The following is a 14299-nucleotide window of genomic DNA, read 5'->3' as shown; positions in this document are numbered from 1 at the left end:
TCTCAATAGGGAGGGAGAGTCTGAACTTTACCTTCAAGAAAAATATACTTCCAATGTTTTAAGCCATCGATATCTCTGAATATCTGTTAGGGCACTAGCATCACCTTAAATACAAGAACTTAATAAAAATTAAGGCAAATAATGGAATGACAACTGTAAACATTCCAATTTAATGTGACTGGATGAGTAAATTATGGTACAAACATGGAGTACTGTGTAGCCATTCACAATAATGATGTAAAGCAGTATTTGTTGACATGAAAACATTTCTGTGCTATACTAACAAGTGGGAATAAAATTAAGTTAAAAAAAAAAAACAAGATGCAGCATGATCCCATTTCTATAATATTGTAGTGCACATAACACAGGCTCTGAGAACCTTCTAGAAGGATGTTTGGTAAAAAATTAAGAGTGAGAAAGGTGGGACATGAGGGATCATTTCTTCTTCCATGATGTATTTTTCAGGCTTGTTTTTTTTTATAATGACTATGTTCTGTTTTTTATATAGAATCAATAAAGTTATGTTTGTACATTAACTGTATTACTTTTCTTCCAGGCGACCCTACAATGTCCCATTCATTTCCCTTAAGTCTTCCCATCTTCTTCAATATGGGATTCCCTATAAACACTACTTCAAGGAAGTCAGAAAACCTGTGGGTGAGAAACCCCCCTCCCAAGACAATAACAATCTTATCTAGGCTTACAACCGTCTGCACTTCTCACAGTACATGTATTTCCATCAGTTTATAAGAACTGACATGATTTAAACTTCCCAGGATATTGGGCGGGGCTTATAAGCTGAACTTGCCCTCCAGGAGAGGAGGAGCAGCCAGAGCAGTGCAGTTTGACTTGAACAAGGAACCAGAGAGGGGAAGGAAGAAGGAGGAGGCAGCCACAGCCCAGTACAAAATCTTCCTCACATTCACGTGACTGCTGGTGTATTTACCGCTGAGTTAACCACCTTCCTCCCAGCCAGGGTGAAGGAATGGCTCTCTGACTGCACAGACCTCTCCGTTACTAGGATCGCAGAAGAGGTGTCCATAGTTATGATTCTCACCATCAGGGTGGCTGTCATAAGAATTGTAAGATTTTAAGCAGAGGTGTGAGCCAGGTGAAGTAGAGTTTTGGGGAAATTAATCAGACCAGAATGTCCACTGTGATTAGGAAGAGGCTAAAGGCTGAAAGCCTACTTTAAAGGCTATGGCAGTAATCCTAACACATGTGATGAAGATGAAACACGGAGGAAGGGTCCATGTGCTATGAGATCCTAGGGAGTGTACCAGCCCCTAAGCACCCAACAGATTTAGAGTCCACACAAGCTGTACACAGAGTACAGGAAACCTGGGACCACTCCAGGTACACCAAACAGAGGACATTTAATCCAGGGAGTTGGTCACAGAGGTGTGGAAAGAACTGGAAGAGAACAAAGGAGAAGGAAAGGTGGAGCCAAGAGGAGGAAAGGATAGTAACTAAAAATCAGGGGCTGGTGCTCCTGGGCTGTGTGTCCCAGAGCCTGCGCATGTGCTGCAGGGCAAGAGGTGGTGGGCATTGGCTCTCGGGCCTGGGAAACAAAGGCCACCTGCCAGGGCTGCTGCAGTCCCCAAATCACACAGCCTTGCCACTGCTACAGTGCACGTCTGCAGGTGCCCCACTGAAAAACCCAGAATTCACAAGCTTTTCTCTTCCTCCTGCCTCTGGTGCCCCACAAGTGCCTCTTACTGGCAGAATTTAACAGGAAGGGAGCTGGCAAGGGAGTTAGGGATGTGCCACTTTCAGACTCCCAGCCCCAGCAGTAAAGAGCAAAGCACAGAAGGGCGGGTGAGGGGCCAAGAGTCAACAACCAGCACCCGGCCTACACCCTTGTCCATTCTTTTCCGGCCTGTGTTAACTGTCCACGCTGTGGACACGAGCAGGGCAGTGGTGGGGAAGGGGGCCTTGGAAGGAAAAGGACTATAGCCCTTGGCTTCAAGGAGAATCCTAGAGAAAATTCAGAATTGAGGAAATGGCAAAATTGTTCCTCCGACTATGGTAATCCCATCACTGAAATCACAGTGAAGTGAGCAAGACAGAGCCGGCTGAAGCACGCCACACCCTCCTCCAGACGACCCCGCTCGCTACCCTGACAACAGCATCTTTCTCTTGTCGACAGAGCCACTGCTGGCACAAATGGTACCACCGGGCACATTTTTCAACGGGCACCTCCTCGGGGGTGACGGACTATGAAAAGACATCCCCTCTAGGAAACTATGTTAGAAAAAAGTAGCGTCTCCAAGCTGATGAATTAGGAAAAGGCAGGCCTTCCTCAGCACAGCAGCCCAGCCTGAGTGTCAGCCCCACTCACCCCTCAACTGGGATGCTGGGCAGGACATCACCCGCACGTGGAGGGCTGCAGCCTCCCCTGTTTTAGTTTGCTACTGTTTTCTAAGTCCTTCGTGTGTATTACCTCCTGTAATGCTCACAACAGTCCAACAAAATAAGCATAACTACTGCCCAGCTTACAAAGGGCAAGTGACAGAACTGCTATTAGAGATTTGAAATCTAATTATAACCCATCAATAATAATAATCATAATAATAATACAAGTGCCCACAATGAGAAAGACACTGTTACTCAGATCTTTACTCATATGACCACAGTCGAGTCTCCTAACAGTAGGATGTGGCTATCATCCCCTTCAGTCCGCTCGCCAAGAGCTCACTGCTGAAAGAGCCTGGGCACTGGGGTCTAAGGCAAGTGCCCAACCTGCACGTTAGTGCACATGGCGTGTGCACTTGATCCCCGGCCACTGCGAACGGCATCCTTTCATTTATTTTTTTGTACGAGTCACTGCCTCTCTCAAAGGAGGCCTGAGCACAGTCAGACCTGACGGCACAATGAGACCGCACAGGAGTAGCTGAAGCTGGGATTTCCTGTGGGTTTTCTGTTGGCGAAACAAAAAGTCCCTTTGACTGACTCCTTTGGGGTTCCAGGGAACAAGCTGGCATTATCTTTGCACTGAAGGGCCTTTGACTCCCACAGTCGCTGCAGACAATGCTGAAAGAACACCCAAAGGATCAGCCAACTGGCCTGCCAAGTCCCCAAGCTCACAGAAGTTCTCCCTCAGTGAAAACAGCTCCCCAAAGTTACAGGGAGCCGGTGAGGTTCGGTGGCAAAGCAAGCAGCCAGGTCCTGCTCCACCCCAGTGTGCGCTGGGGTTGGGTTCATTTTCATAATGGTTTTATTAAATACACATGAACCATGGCTGTTTCTTCCCCGGAGCCAAAACACCTGAGAAACCAAGGGAGTGAGCAAACTCCGAGTTTAGAGAGAAAGGCAATGGCAGGCATGCTGCTGAGCTGAACTTCTTTTAAGGTTAGAATGCCCTCTTTGGGTATGAAGTGCTATCAGCAGGAGCGGCGAATTTTCTGCGACGGGAGAGGCAACCCATCAGAGAAGAAACCAAAACACAGACAGTGTCCTAATGGAGACTCTTACAAAGCTTACGTTTCATACAGATGAACGTTTTATAAAGAGAAAACCAAAATTAAATTGCACCTTGAAAAAAGCAAAGATTGTCTGGGTCTAGACCAGAATTCCCTTTGCAGAACCAATGCAATATACTCTGTCATGCAACCATCACTCTCCGTGATACATTTGGTATTAATCACCGACACGAAGCCTTATCACAAGGAACTCTAGAATGCTCAGAGCCCAAGACAGCATCACATATGCCAAAGGACTCACTCACCTTGACTGCAGGTGGTGGGCATGTAAGGGGGCACCTTGACTGTTGCAACCCTGTCCCCTGCAGGCCTGTCAATGACAGCAGTTGTCCCGTGCTCCCTCCAAGACGAGCAGTCTCAGGGGCCTGGGAAGCATACAGCATAAGGTATCATTTGCCCTCAGGTTGCAAAACGTGGCCATACAGGATTAATCCAAGAGGCAGCCTCAAGAGAAGAATCAAAACTCATGCAAGGCAGTCCACACAATGTGGCCCTCCCTAGTGGCTTAGGCAAAGCACAAAGAATCCAAGTGTCAGGCCAAGAATCAAAAACCAGGGAGGCCTAGTGAGCACACAGTCTTGGAAGCTGAGTCCAGGAACCTCCCCACCACCCAGAGCAGACCACCCGTGCCGCCTTGCAGAGGGACCATGTGCACACCTGTTCCGGAAGTGTGCTGAAGCTAGACTGGACAACACACCCTCCATAAAGTCTCGTTCCCACCCTCCCTGCACCACTTCCCGTGGCCCTCTGCTCACCCCTTGTACAGTGCTGGGCTTGGTCACAGCTTATCAGCAGCCTGGCTCAGTAGAGACAACCCAACAGTAGCTGAAGCTAAGAATTGAAAATGGAGGAGGAAGAAAAGAGAGGCGGGGGGCCAGGAGGGAGGAAGCAAAACGACAACTATTAAGTACAAGTTCGTGATGCATCATCTAGAATTCCAGAACCCAGAAGTGTCCGTCTGAGAACCACAGGCTTCCTCTCCTTTGCCTTGCAGACATCTGACTTCACCGAGCTCGATCTCGTAGGGTGGCAAACCTCGTGCGCACAGATGCAAAGCGATCAAGGGCCTTTATTTATTCCACTGAGTTCTGGGAACGAGCAGCTAGTTTGCCACAGAAACACTAATGTGATTTAGTTAAGGGATCGGGGACCCAGACTGGGATGTGAGGGACAAGCTATAAGGCAAACTGAGATTAAAGGAAGAACTGACCTTAGGGACAGTATCAGCAAGTTTATAATAAAAGCAATTCTTTACACAAAAATATTATAGATTGTGATGAGCTTTTATACGAAGAATTTTACCACAGTTCTACACTGAGGGCTGATCTCATTCCCCTCGTTTCCACAAGGGAGGACACTGAGATCCAGAGAGATTAAGGGACTTGCCCAGGGTCCGACTCCCGTCCGGCCTCCTGACCAAACATAGCTAACCATCACTTTTCCACTATACAACGAGTAACTTGAAGTATTTTCATCACAATTTAAATGAAATTTGTCTTGGCAATGCATCTCTGCCCTTTCCGTGAGGAGATGCATTTGTCCGATGCTTCAGGAATTCACAATATATCACAGTAAGTGATGAACGTCATGAGCAACAGAACGTAGGTGGTGCTGGGAGAAGTGGGAGAACCAAGAGTTGGCTTGGGGTTGCTGCAGCCCCCCACATGCTTCACAGTCTTTTACAGCCACTCCAAATTAAAGTCATGGCAATGTGCTTTGGTATGGGCAACTGACATTCTTCTCTTATGAAATGTGTGAATGAAAGCACCTTTAGAAATTGTCCCCACTTGTATTGATCTAGAACACGCAGTCTGTCTAAAGAGTGGGCTTGCACATAAAACAACTTTAAAACAAGTACACTACCCTCTCCTCTCTAATGCAGCCACTGCCTAAGCCTCTCCGTGTAGCATGGCAGGAGCCACCACTGGTTAAGAAACAATTCTCCTGCAACACGGGGGCTGTATTACACAGGTTACTTTAAACCAACGCCACTCAATAAACCTTTATTCCTACTTCAGGTCGAATAGAAATGGTAAGAAGATAAATAAGACTTGGCCTGGCCTGGCCTGCCCTCAACAAATTCAGCCCAGACTAATGCAAAGGCATGTCCAAAAGAGTGTGTTTCTCTATACTAAATTTGTGGCTGACTCACCCCTTCCCCAGCTCTGTAATGATTAATAATTATTCATTTTATTGGAAAAGGCAGTCTCCAAATTTGAGTTGAATATTGTTTAAAAATGAGGGAGGGGATCTTTTCCTCATTAAAAAGCAGAATAAAAATTTAAAGGCAGTGTCAATATGAATTCATCCCAAGATTAGCCTAAGGTAAAGCAACTCCCTTGGAATATCTCACTTTATTTCCACTGAGCCCTAGTCTACCTTAGCCAAATGGGAAAAACGAGACAATATCAATACTTTTCATATACAATATCAATACTTTTCGTATATATCCCTTATGCTTTTCAAAAAAAAATTCTAAAACAATATTTGAATAAATGTGTTAGATAATCCCAAATCAAAGAGTTAGGAAAATATAACAGTTGGATTAAAATGATAGAATTTGTCCATTTTTCCAATCAAAGTACTATTTAAGTCAAGTAAAGAAAGACACACAAAAGCCGCATGATTGGGAAATAGTTCAGAACTCATTCCACAACCCCAAGGCCAACTGGCTGTCTGGGTAGAGGATGAGATCATGAGTGTTGCATCAGTGTGAGACACTCCCCTTCATCACGGTCCCCAGACAGCTGGAGGCCTCCCCCAGCCTGGAAAACATGTGTCCTCATGACAGAGCTGCCTGAGAGGAGAAAGTCAATGAAATTAGGCAAACACAACACCACAGCCAGGGGGTTAATGCAGTTTCTACAGATGGAGAACTAGGATACCTCTTCCTAGATGAAGAGTAGCACATTTTATATACAAGCATGAGAATCAATACCTGAGTAAATTATCTTCAAAATTATTATACCTAGGAGTGGGGCGCCTGGGTGGCTCAATCAGTTAAGCATCTGACTTCAGCTCAGCTCATGATCTCACAGTTCGTGGGTTCGAGCCCCACATTGGGCTCTGCATTGATGGTTCAGACCCTGCTTTGGATTCTCTGTCTCTCTCTTTCTCTCCCTGCCCCTCCCCTGCTCTCTGTCTCTCTCTCAAAAATAAATTAACATTTTTTAAAACATTTAAAAAATTAGTATATCTAGGAATAAAGACTGCAATTGATAAATTATAAATTAAAGGATTCCTCCTATATTCCTCCCTCCATCCATCCATCTATCCACCCTGGACAACATTCCCTGGGTATCTACTGGGTGCTCGTTACTTCTTAATGATTTTGGTGTATCCCAATGTGCCCAATCATTCTGATAAAACAACATCCAGAAATTTCCTAAGAACGAATTCTCTTTTCTCCACTGAACTGTAAGCTCCTCAAGGGCATGGGCAGACTCTACATTTTTTTCTTACCTTAAACTGCTATAATGGCTCCTGGCAATGTAGTTTGTGTATCTCAATAAACATTTGAACTGAACTTTTAAAACTCTTGATTGCTTTTGAAAGATATAAAAATAACAGGTGTGGTTAATCTACACACTGGATTAGTGCATGTAAACTATAATAAAGAGTTTAATTCAATTCAGTGAGAGTGGTACACAGATGAGGGGGTAAGGAAGTAAACCAATAAACCAGACTGCCCCCTTGAGCTAAAGGAGTTTACACTAAAGTCAGAAAAGCAGCTTAAATACATAACAAACTATAACAGAAAAAGAGGGAAGGAGTGGATGACTCTGGAGGACCAGGGAAGGCTGAGAAGTTTTACTGGCTAGATCTTAAATGAGTGATAACATTTTGATGTGTAGAGACTGGGGGGTGGAGGGGGGGGGGGTGGGGGAACGGACAGATTCCATAATATTCTTGCTGGGCAGAATAACGTGTGCAATAAAAGAGCCAGAGTATCAGTTTTAGGGATTTAGGGGTCAGTTTATGGAAGGCCTCACAAGGAATGTGAAGAACGGTAAGAATTTGCTTGTGGGACAATGAGTCTTTGCACAGAGTAACAGTAACCTAATCAGATCTGTGCTTTGGGAAGATTATCGTGGCAGCAGCGTGGGGCTGGAAGGACTTAACGGAGCAAAGAAATCCCAATACAATCAAGTGTCAAGACCAGGAAGACATAGAAAAGCCCGGAGACACCTTCCAAAGAAGCATCCTAGGAGTGTTGCTAACCAATAAGGGTCACCTTACAACACTTGGAAAAAACAGCAGGCTTTGCTACATCTTTCCTCTAGACTGGGTGGTCGGTGAGGATAACCTAATACATCTTTAAACAGCCTGCTGTGCATGCCACAGTGCTATGTGTAGAGTACGTGCCAAACAAACATTCTTGAATGGACAAATAAATACAATGGAATGAATAAATGCATAAATTAATGTCTCTAGAATTCTATAAGCAGTCCAAGGGAAACAAAAGGATTGACAGTCAAGGTAGATCTTACACGATCTTCAAAGCAGATCTCAAAAGTTCTCATCACAAGAAAAAAATTTTTGTAGCTATGTGTGGTGAAGGATGTTAACTAGACTTATTGTGGCAATCATTTCACAATATACACAAATATCAAATCATTATGTTGTACATCTGAAACTAACATAATGTATGTCAATTATATCTCAGTTTAAAAAGTCCAGGTAATTTAAGGCCTCCAAGTCTACTGTTTGAATCGGATGCAGATTATCTACACCCAAGGACAGCTGTCTCATATTTCACTGTGCCTGGCCTGTGGCTATCAAGAAAAGCATTGGGGAAATATTAAGAACTGTGCTGAAATAAACTTTTTTTTTATCAGAGGATTTGCAATCCCAAAACAGCTTTTGCAGTTCTAACTGTCCAGTGTATTAGAAATAGGAGAACCCCAACTTATCTCTATGTTTACTTCTTTTCTCATTTGACCCTTGTAAAATAGCCCACCTTTTTCTATCAGTGCTTGAGTAAGATGAAGCATGCCTTCATTTGTAAATGCAAAACACATACATTCTCCTGTGTCAAAAATCAAGCCTAATAATTATGCCAAATCATCTTATCAATCCACTCACAAATTAGAAGACAACAGGTATGAAAAAGTTAAGTTGGTGTGCACGCCACAAAATTAAATTTAAACTCAGGTTCCATATTCAGGACACAATTCACTCATTAAACTTGAGATATATTACCTTTCAGTCCATGAAAGCAATTTGTCTCCATATAGGGCCATCTGGGAGGTAGTGGGGGCGGGGGGGGGGGGGGGCAGTGAGGGTTGGTGGTTCAAAATGTAAAACCCCAATGAGAAAGGAATAGGAAATTCACATAGTAGCTCAAATTCTCTAGGACGAAAACCACAGAATCCTAGAGCTATAAGGATTCCTACAAGTCTCACCCAATCCAACCTTCCTCCTTCCATGCAGACTCGCCCACTATAGTCAACCACAAAATCAGCCAACACCAACTTAAATGCTACTGGTGGCAAAAAAAAAAAAACCAACTAACTGCTTTCCAAGGCAGCCTATTCCTAAATAAATAAGCAACTATGGAGTGAAGCAAGGCTTAATGAAAACAGTTCTGAGTACGATGAGAGGACCTAGATTCTAATACTCACTCATCTCCCATTTCTCACCTTTTCTGCCTATAAACTAAGCAGGTCAGACTCTGACCTCTACTGTCACTCAGACTGTCAGTACTCTCAGACTGACTTATCCTCAGAGACTGCTATCCCGCACCTCAAGGAGTTTACTGTTTTCATTGCATTTCTCTGAGAGTTTAACCCGATCTGAAAGTAAAGGGAAAAAGTCCTACCATGACAGGTAAATGTTGGAGTTGAGCAAGTAGAATATTTCCATGTATTTTAAATGGATGAACACAAGGCGATGTGGCTGGGAAACGAACCTGAATTTGACAAGGGAGAGATGATCTAGGCCTATTTATTTCAATTACTTCATTTGTGAACAGGTCTCCTGCACTTACAACTACATTATATTGACCAAATACATTGTTCTCAGCACCCACAATTGGTAAATGCACTTCTCAATGCCTCACCTGCCAGAACTCAAGAGGCTTAACCAAATGATCTTTTGAAGTTCCATCCAGCAATAAGTTCTGTGATTCTGTTTATAACACTTGATGACCAATGCCCGTAATGATTACAGGAAGCCCCACAATCTCTACCATCCATTTCTGAGCCATGACAGTAGGCAAGTGGCCAAAAGGAAGAAGGGTGGGGCCAAACCGGTGGTCAAGTCAGCCGCTGAGCACAGCATGGGGGCTCCTGACTGCCTTCCAAAGCCAAATAGAAATAATATCCATTGGTCAGCCACAATTCTTTCCCCCTTCCACTTGCTGTGAAAAATTAAACTGATTGCAAAGTCTGTGCTCAAATATGCAGCTGGTAAACTGATTTCAACAGAAAAAATGGATTCAGGATGGTCAAAGCATCTGACCATTAAATTGCATGATTGTTGCACAGAAGGCATTCACTAAGGAATTTTTACCACAAAGTCATTAACGTCAAGAACAAACAGCATAAAGACTCCCAAAGGCTAAAAGTCTTACATTACTAAATGGTGCTGGTTGAAAAATGACTGGCCGCAAGTGGCCCAGGCTGTGCCAAGGGGACCATCCCTACCCCCAGAGTGGCTGCCAAAGACATCTCTGGAAGCAGTGCTCTTTGTTTGCTCTGCAGAAGAACCCAGCATATAAACTGAATTATTATCATCGTTATCAAAGCAATGATACTAATTCCAATCACCCTAATCTAAAATGTTAGCTATTTTAATACTCAAAAACTTTGTTCTATGCTGGGCTTTAGATGTTATTATTTAAAGATCACCACTGTACCCTCTTTTTGCTCTGAAGGTCTTTCATCAAACTTTGACCAAAACCACAATAAAACTCAAACATCAACAACTCCATCTCTAATCCTTTTCCAATCAAAATGTTAAGATTTTTTTTAAAGAAAAAGTTACAATGCACATCACAAATGTTGGCTGGTTTCCCAAATTAATATCTTGATATTTAAGCAATGAGCAAGCATTATTTTTGTCATTCAACAAAACAATAATAGTTTGCATCCCATTTTTTAAAGATATAAATTGATGAACATAGCACAGAAATGGATTACAAGAACAGAGATGTCAAGCTATTTGCCTGCATTGATAGGATTATAGTGATTTTTTTTTAAGTTTATTTATTTTTAAGAGAGAGAGAAAGCATGAGTGGAGGAGGGGCAGAGAGAGAGAGGGAGAGAGAATCCCAAGCAGACTCCACACTATCAGCGTGAAGCCTGATGTGGGGCTCAAACCCACAAACTGTGAGATCATGGCCTGAGGTGAAGCTGGATGCTTAACCAACTGAGCCACCCCGGTGCCCCGGGACTATAGTGATTTGTAATGTTCTTTCTCTTATTTGTAGTTTTCTGTGCTTCCTGTAATGAGCATGTGTTGCTTTGGGGGAGGGGGAGGGAAGAATAAGAGAAACTTCATTTAGGAAATAAATGAATTTGGAATTGTTTCTGCAGCATAGAGGCCTGGCATTCACTCTCCCTCAGGGATGCAGACTTTCTCTAAAGGTCCATTTTGGTGGGGGATAGGGGGAAGTGGGTGATGGGCATGGAAGAGGGCACTTGTTGGGATGAGCACTGGGTGTTGTATAGAAACCAATCTGACAATAAATTATATTTAAAAAATAAATAATAACAATAATATTAATAATAAAGGTCCATTTCCCTCCAGGGGGAGCATCTCAGGTGAGTAGCAAAGTCCCTGCAGAAATATCCTAGGTCCCAGCCTTGCAAGGTAACCATGATACCACCTTACAAATTCTGGCAAATTTAAAGGTTAAAATAAAACATTAAATCAAAGGTCATTTAGTCTAATATTTGCAATAAATTCTTGAGATATGTCCTTTCAAGATTTTAATACCTTTCTTCTCTGCAGATTTTCATTATTTGTGCAAGAAGAATTAAGATTATTTCAAAGTCTCATCTACCAGAATTAACAATTCACATATATATGTATATATGTATGTACATATGTATATACATGTATGTGTGTATGTAGTAATCTCTATGCCCAACCTGGGGCTCAAACTCACAACCCTGAGATCAAGAGTCATATGCTCTACTGACTGAGCCAGTCAAGCACCCTCACTCATATTTTAGAATCTATAAATATGTTAGGATATATTATCTCCTCTAATGTAACATAGCTCTACTCTGAACCACAGCTTATATCGACAACTTCAGTTTGGCCAGTGGTTCAGAACACATGTGTGAGAAGCACCCACACTAAGATTCTAATCCTGCCTTTACCCTTACCTGCTATGTGACCTTGCGAAAGAAGCAGGATAACCCTGACCTCAGCTTTATGCAGGGGAAATGAAGATTATAAACACCCACCTCACAAAGGTTTAGGGCAGATTTCATCAAAGGAATTCCTAAGAGAGTTGCCTGACACATTGGGGGCTCTAAAAAATTGCAGATGTTATTAATCCCTGCTGGTAGCAGTGACGTCTTGGATTTGCTTAGTGACTCATACTCTTCAAGGCACTTCCAGATCTTTTACCTCATTTGATCTTCAGGAAGCTCTATCAGTACAAAAAGCGGTAATTACTGTCCCCATGTTTCTTTTCTTTGGTCTTTTTTGTAAACAGATGAGGAAACTGAGGCCCAAGGTTACCGAGCTCAGACACCAGATCCAGGCTCTTCATGATCAGTGACACAGATTCACAACTAAACTTCAAAAGATTTCAGGTGCCATGCCTGAATATAATAAAATTAAGTGTCTTTTAAAACACTCTGCTATTTATACCTGAATCAAATCCAACTGGTATTTCCACACCACGCCAAATTATTTTAGGCTTTAGGTAAAAATAGGAACTCAGGGTTATTTGGACCTTACTGTGTATCTCAGGCTCTGGACTAGGTGCTTCACACCCACCGCCACAATTAAACCCCATGACAACCCTATGAGGTAGGCACTGACACTGCCCGCACTTTATAAATGGGGAAACTGAGGTATGACTAAGTCCAGGATTCAGATGGAGGCAGATTGTCTCCAACCTCCTGCTCTTAGGACTCTGATATTACCCAAATATCATCTGTCCAACTGAGCACACATTTTGAAGGTTTGTAACGTTCCCTTTTACATAGGAGAAAACCAAGGCTCCAAGATGTTAAGGGATGTGTCTAAAGTTACTGGGCCCTCTTCTGGTGCAGCAAGGGCACAACCCAGCGCTCCCTGACTCCGAACCTATTCCCCTCCGAAAGTCTCAGATTCCTTTGCATATATTTTAAGAGTGGGGTTGTGGGAGAAGTCCTGTCATTCTTGGAAAGCAACAATCCACTTAAGGGCCTCAGTGTCAACAATGAGAATCGACAGCGTGACCCGTGCTCCGGCCGCTGAAAATGCATTGGTGTCTCCAGAGCCGGGCTTTGGGCGTTCCTGTCACCAAGTCGGAAGTGGGAGGTGAAACTGTTTGCAGAGCAGACCCTTGGGGAAGTGCCAGCACTGTGTTCCATATCCCACCCCCAATCTCCTCCTCCCAGGTCTCCGATGGGGTGGAACCCGAGATTCAGCTGAGCCTCAGGACTAGGGCGAGTGTGAGGGTCTCCGCATTGATCCCAGCCCCAAGCCCTTGACTCCTTCCCCTGCCACCGGGACCCGCCTAGCGGGGCGGGTCCTACAAGCGCAGTTTCAAAAACTGCCGCTGGCCGGGATCTCAACACAGTCCTTGGGGAGGGACCTGGAAGCCCCAGACCCACGTCTCTCTTACCCCGGCACGCCACGCGCCCTCGGTTTCCCTCACTTCGAAAGGGATGCACTTCACACAAGATGGTTACAGGCACACCCCCAGACCTACACGATTTCCAGGGGGCAGAACGCGCCCTCCGCGCCTGGATTTCTCCCATCCACCCCCCATCCCTCGGAACCCCCGGGCTGCGGTGACAGCGCCCCTACCTGCGCAGTGGCCCCCGCCGCCACCGGCCGGGGCGCCTTGGGGTCCCCCGCCCAGCATGAGCCCCACAGGCTCCTCCAGCTTCTCGGCCGTGGGAAGTCTCCGTGTGCCCCGAGGCCCGCGGAGGGGGAAGCGACAGCAAGCTGGACGGGAAGTGGGGAGGGGGGCGACGAGGAAGGGGGAGGCTCCTTCCTTCTACGCGAGGCGGCCGCTTTCCTTTCCAGCCTCGGCCCCTTACACACTCAGACGCGCGCTCGCGCGCGCAGGCACACACACACACACACACACACACACACACACACACACACTCACTCACTCCCGCGCGCCTGGGGCGGGCGGCGCACAGCCTGTCTCTGGGACCTCTGAAAGTTTGCCGCTCGCTCTCTCGCCCATTTCTGGGAGAACCCGAGAGGGGAAGTGCGGGGAGGGAACGGGTGTACTAGAAAGGAGACTGGCAGCCCTCTGGGTGGGGGAGGAGGGAGTCTGCCTCCCAGACGCGCGATTAGGGAAGTGACCAAAGGGTTGATGGAAGGCATAGAGGGGATGTGAGGGTGGGGAGAAAGTGGGAAGAGGTCAGGTCACACCGGCAAAGAGATGCGAGAGCAGTTGCTCAAAAATGAAATGTGAATCCAACTTTCTGAATCTTCTGGCAGCGGTGGACTGGTCCCAGAGCCCCTCCCCAGACTGGGCAGCCGGCGCAGGAGGAAGGCTGTGGTCCATGTGGAGCTTCTAGGCCCCCTGACGGACCTTCACCCCTTCTGTTTGGTTCATTAAAGGAGGCTGCTGGGGCACCTTCCCCACCCCTACCCAGTCTAGCACCTGCCAGAAATGGTTCTTATCC

At 45.1% G+C, this 14299-nt stretch overlaps 1 protein-coding gene across 5 annotated transcripts in view; it reads right to left on the bottom strand.

The window, feature by feature from the left end:
- DISC1 (DISC1 scaffold protein) overlaps window positions 1–13850 on the bottom strand; it is a 359999-nt gene extending 346149 nt beyond the window's left edge. For 4 of the 5 annotated variants that reach the window (XM_060642825.3, XM_060642818.3, XM_060642819.3 and 1 more), the window contains exon 1: window positions 13461–13850. In XM_060642825.3, the coding sequence (XP_060498808.3) occupies window positions 13461–13518 (58 nt within the window). In that variant the 5' untranslated portion in view covers window positions 13519–13850. The remainder of the gene's footprint in view (window positions 1–13460) is intronic. The other variant, XM_060642817.3, reaches the window with a different exon arrangement.
- Window positions 13851–14299: the final 449 nt, after the last annotated feature.

The sequence above is a fragment of the Panthera onca genome, chromosome D2 (genome assembly GCF_046562875.1).
Source record: "Panthera onca isolate mPanOnc1 chromosome D2, mPanOnc1 haplotype 2, whole genome shotgun sequence".
NCBI classification, from domain to species: Eukaryota; Metazoa; Chordata; class Mammalia; order Carnivora; family Felidae; genus Panthera; species Panthera onca.
The sequence above is the reverse complement of the archived record's forward strand: the minus strand, read 5'-3'. Positions and strand labels throughout refer to the sequence as shown.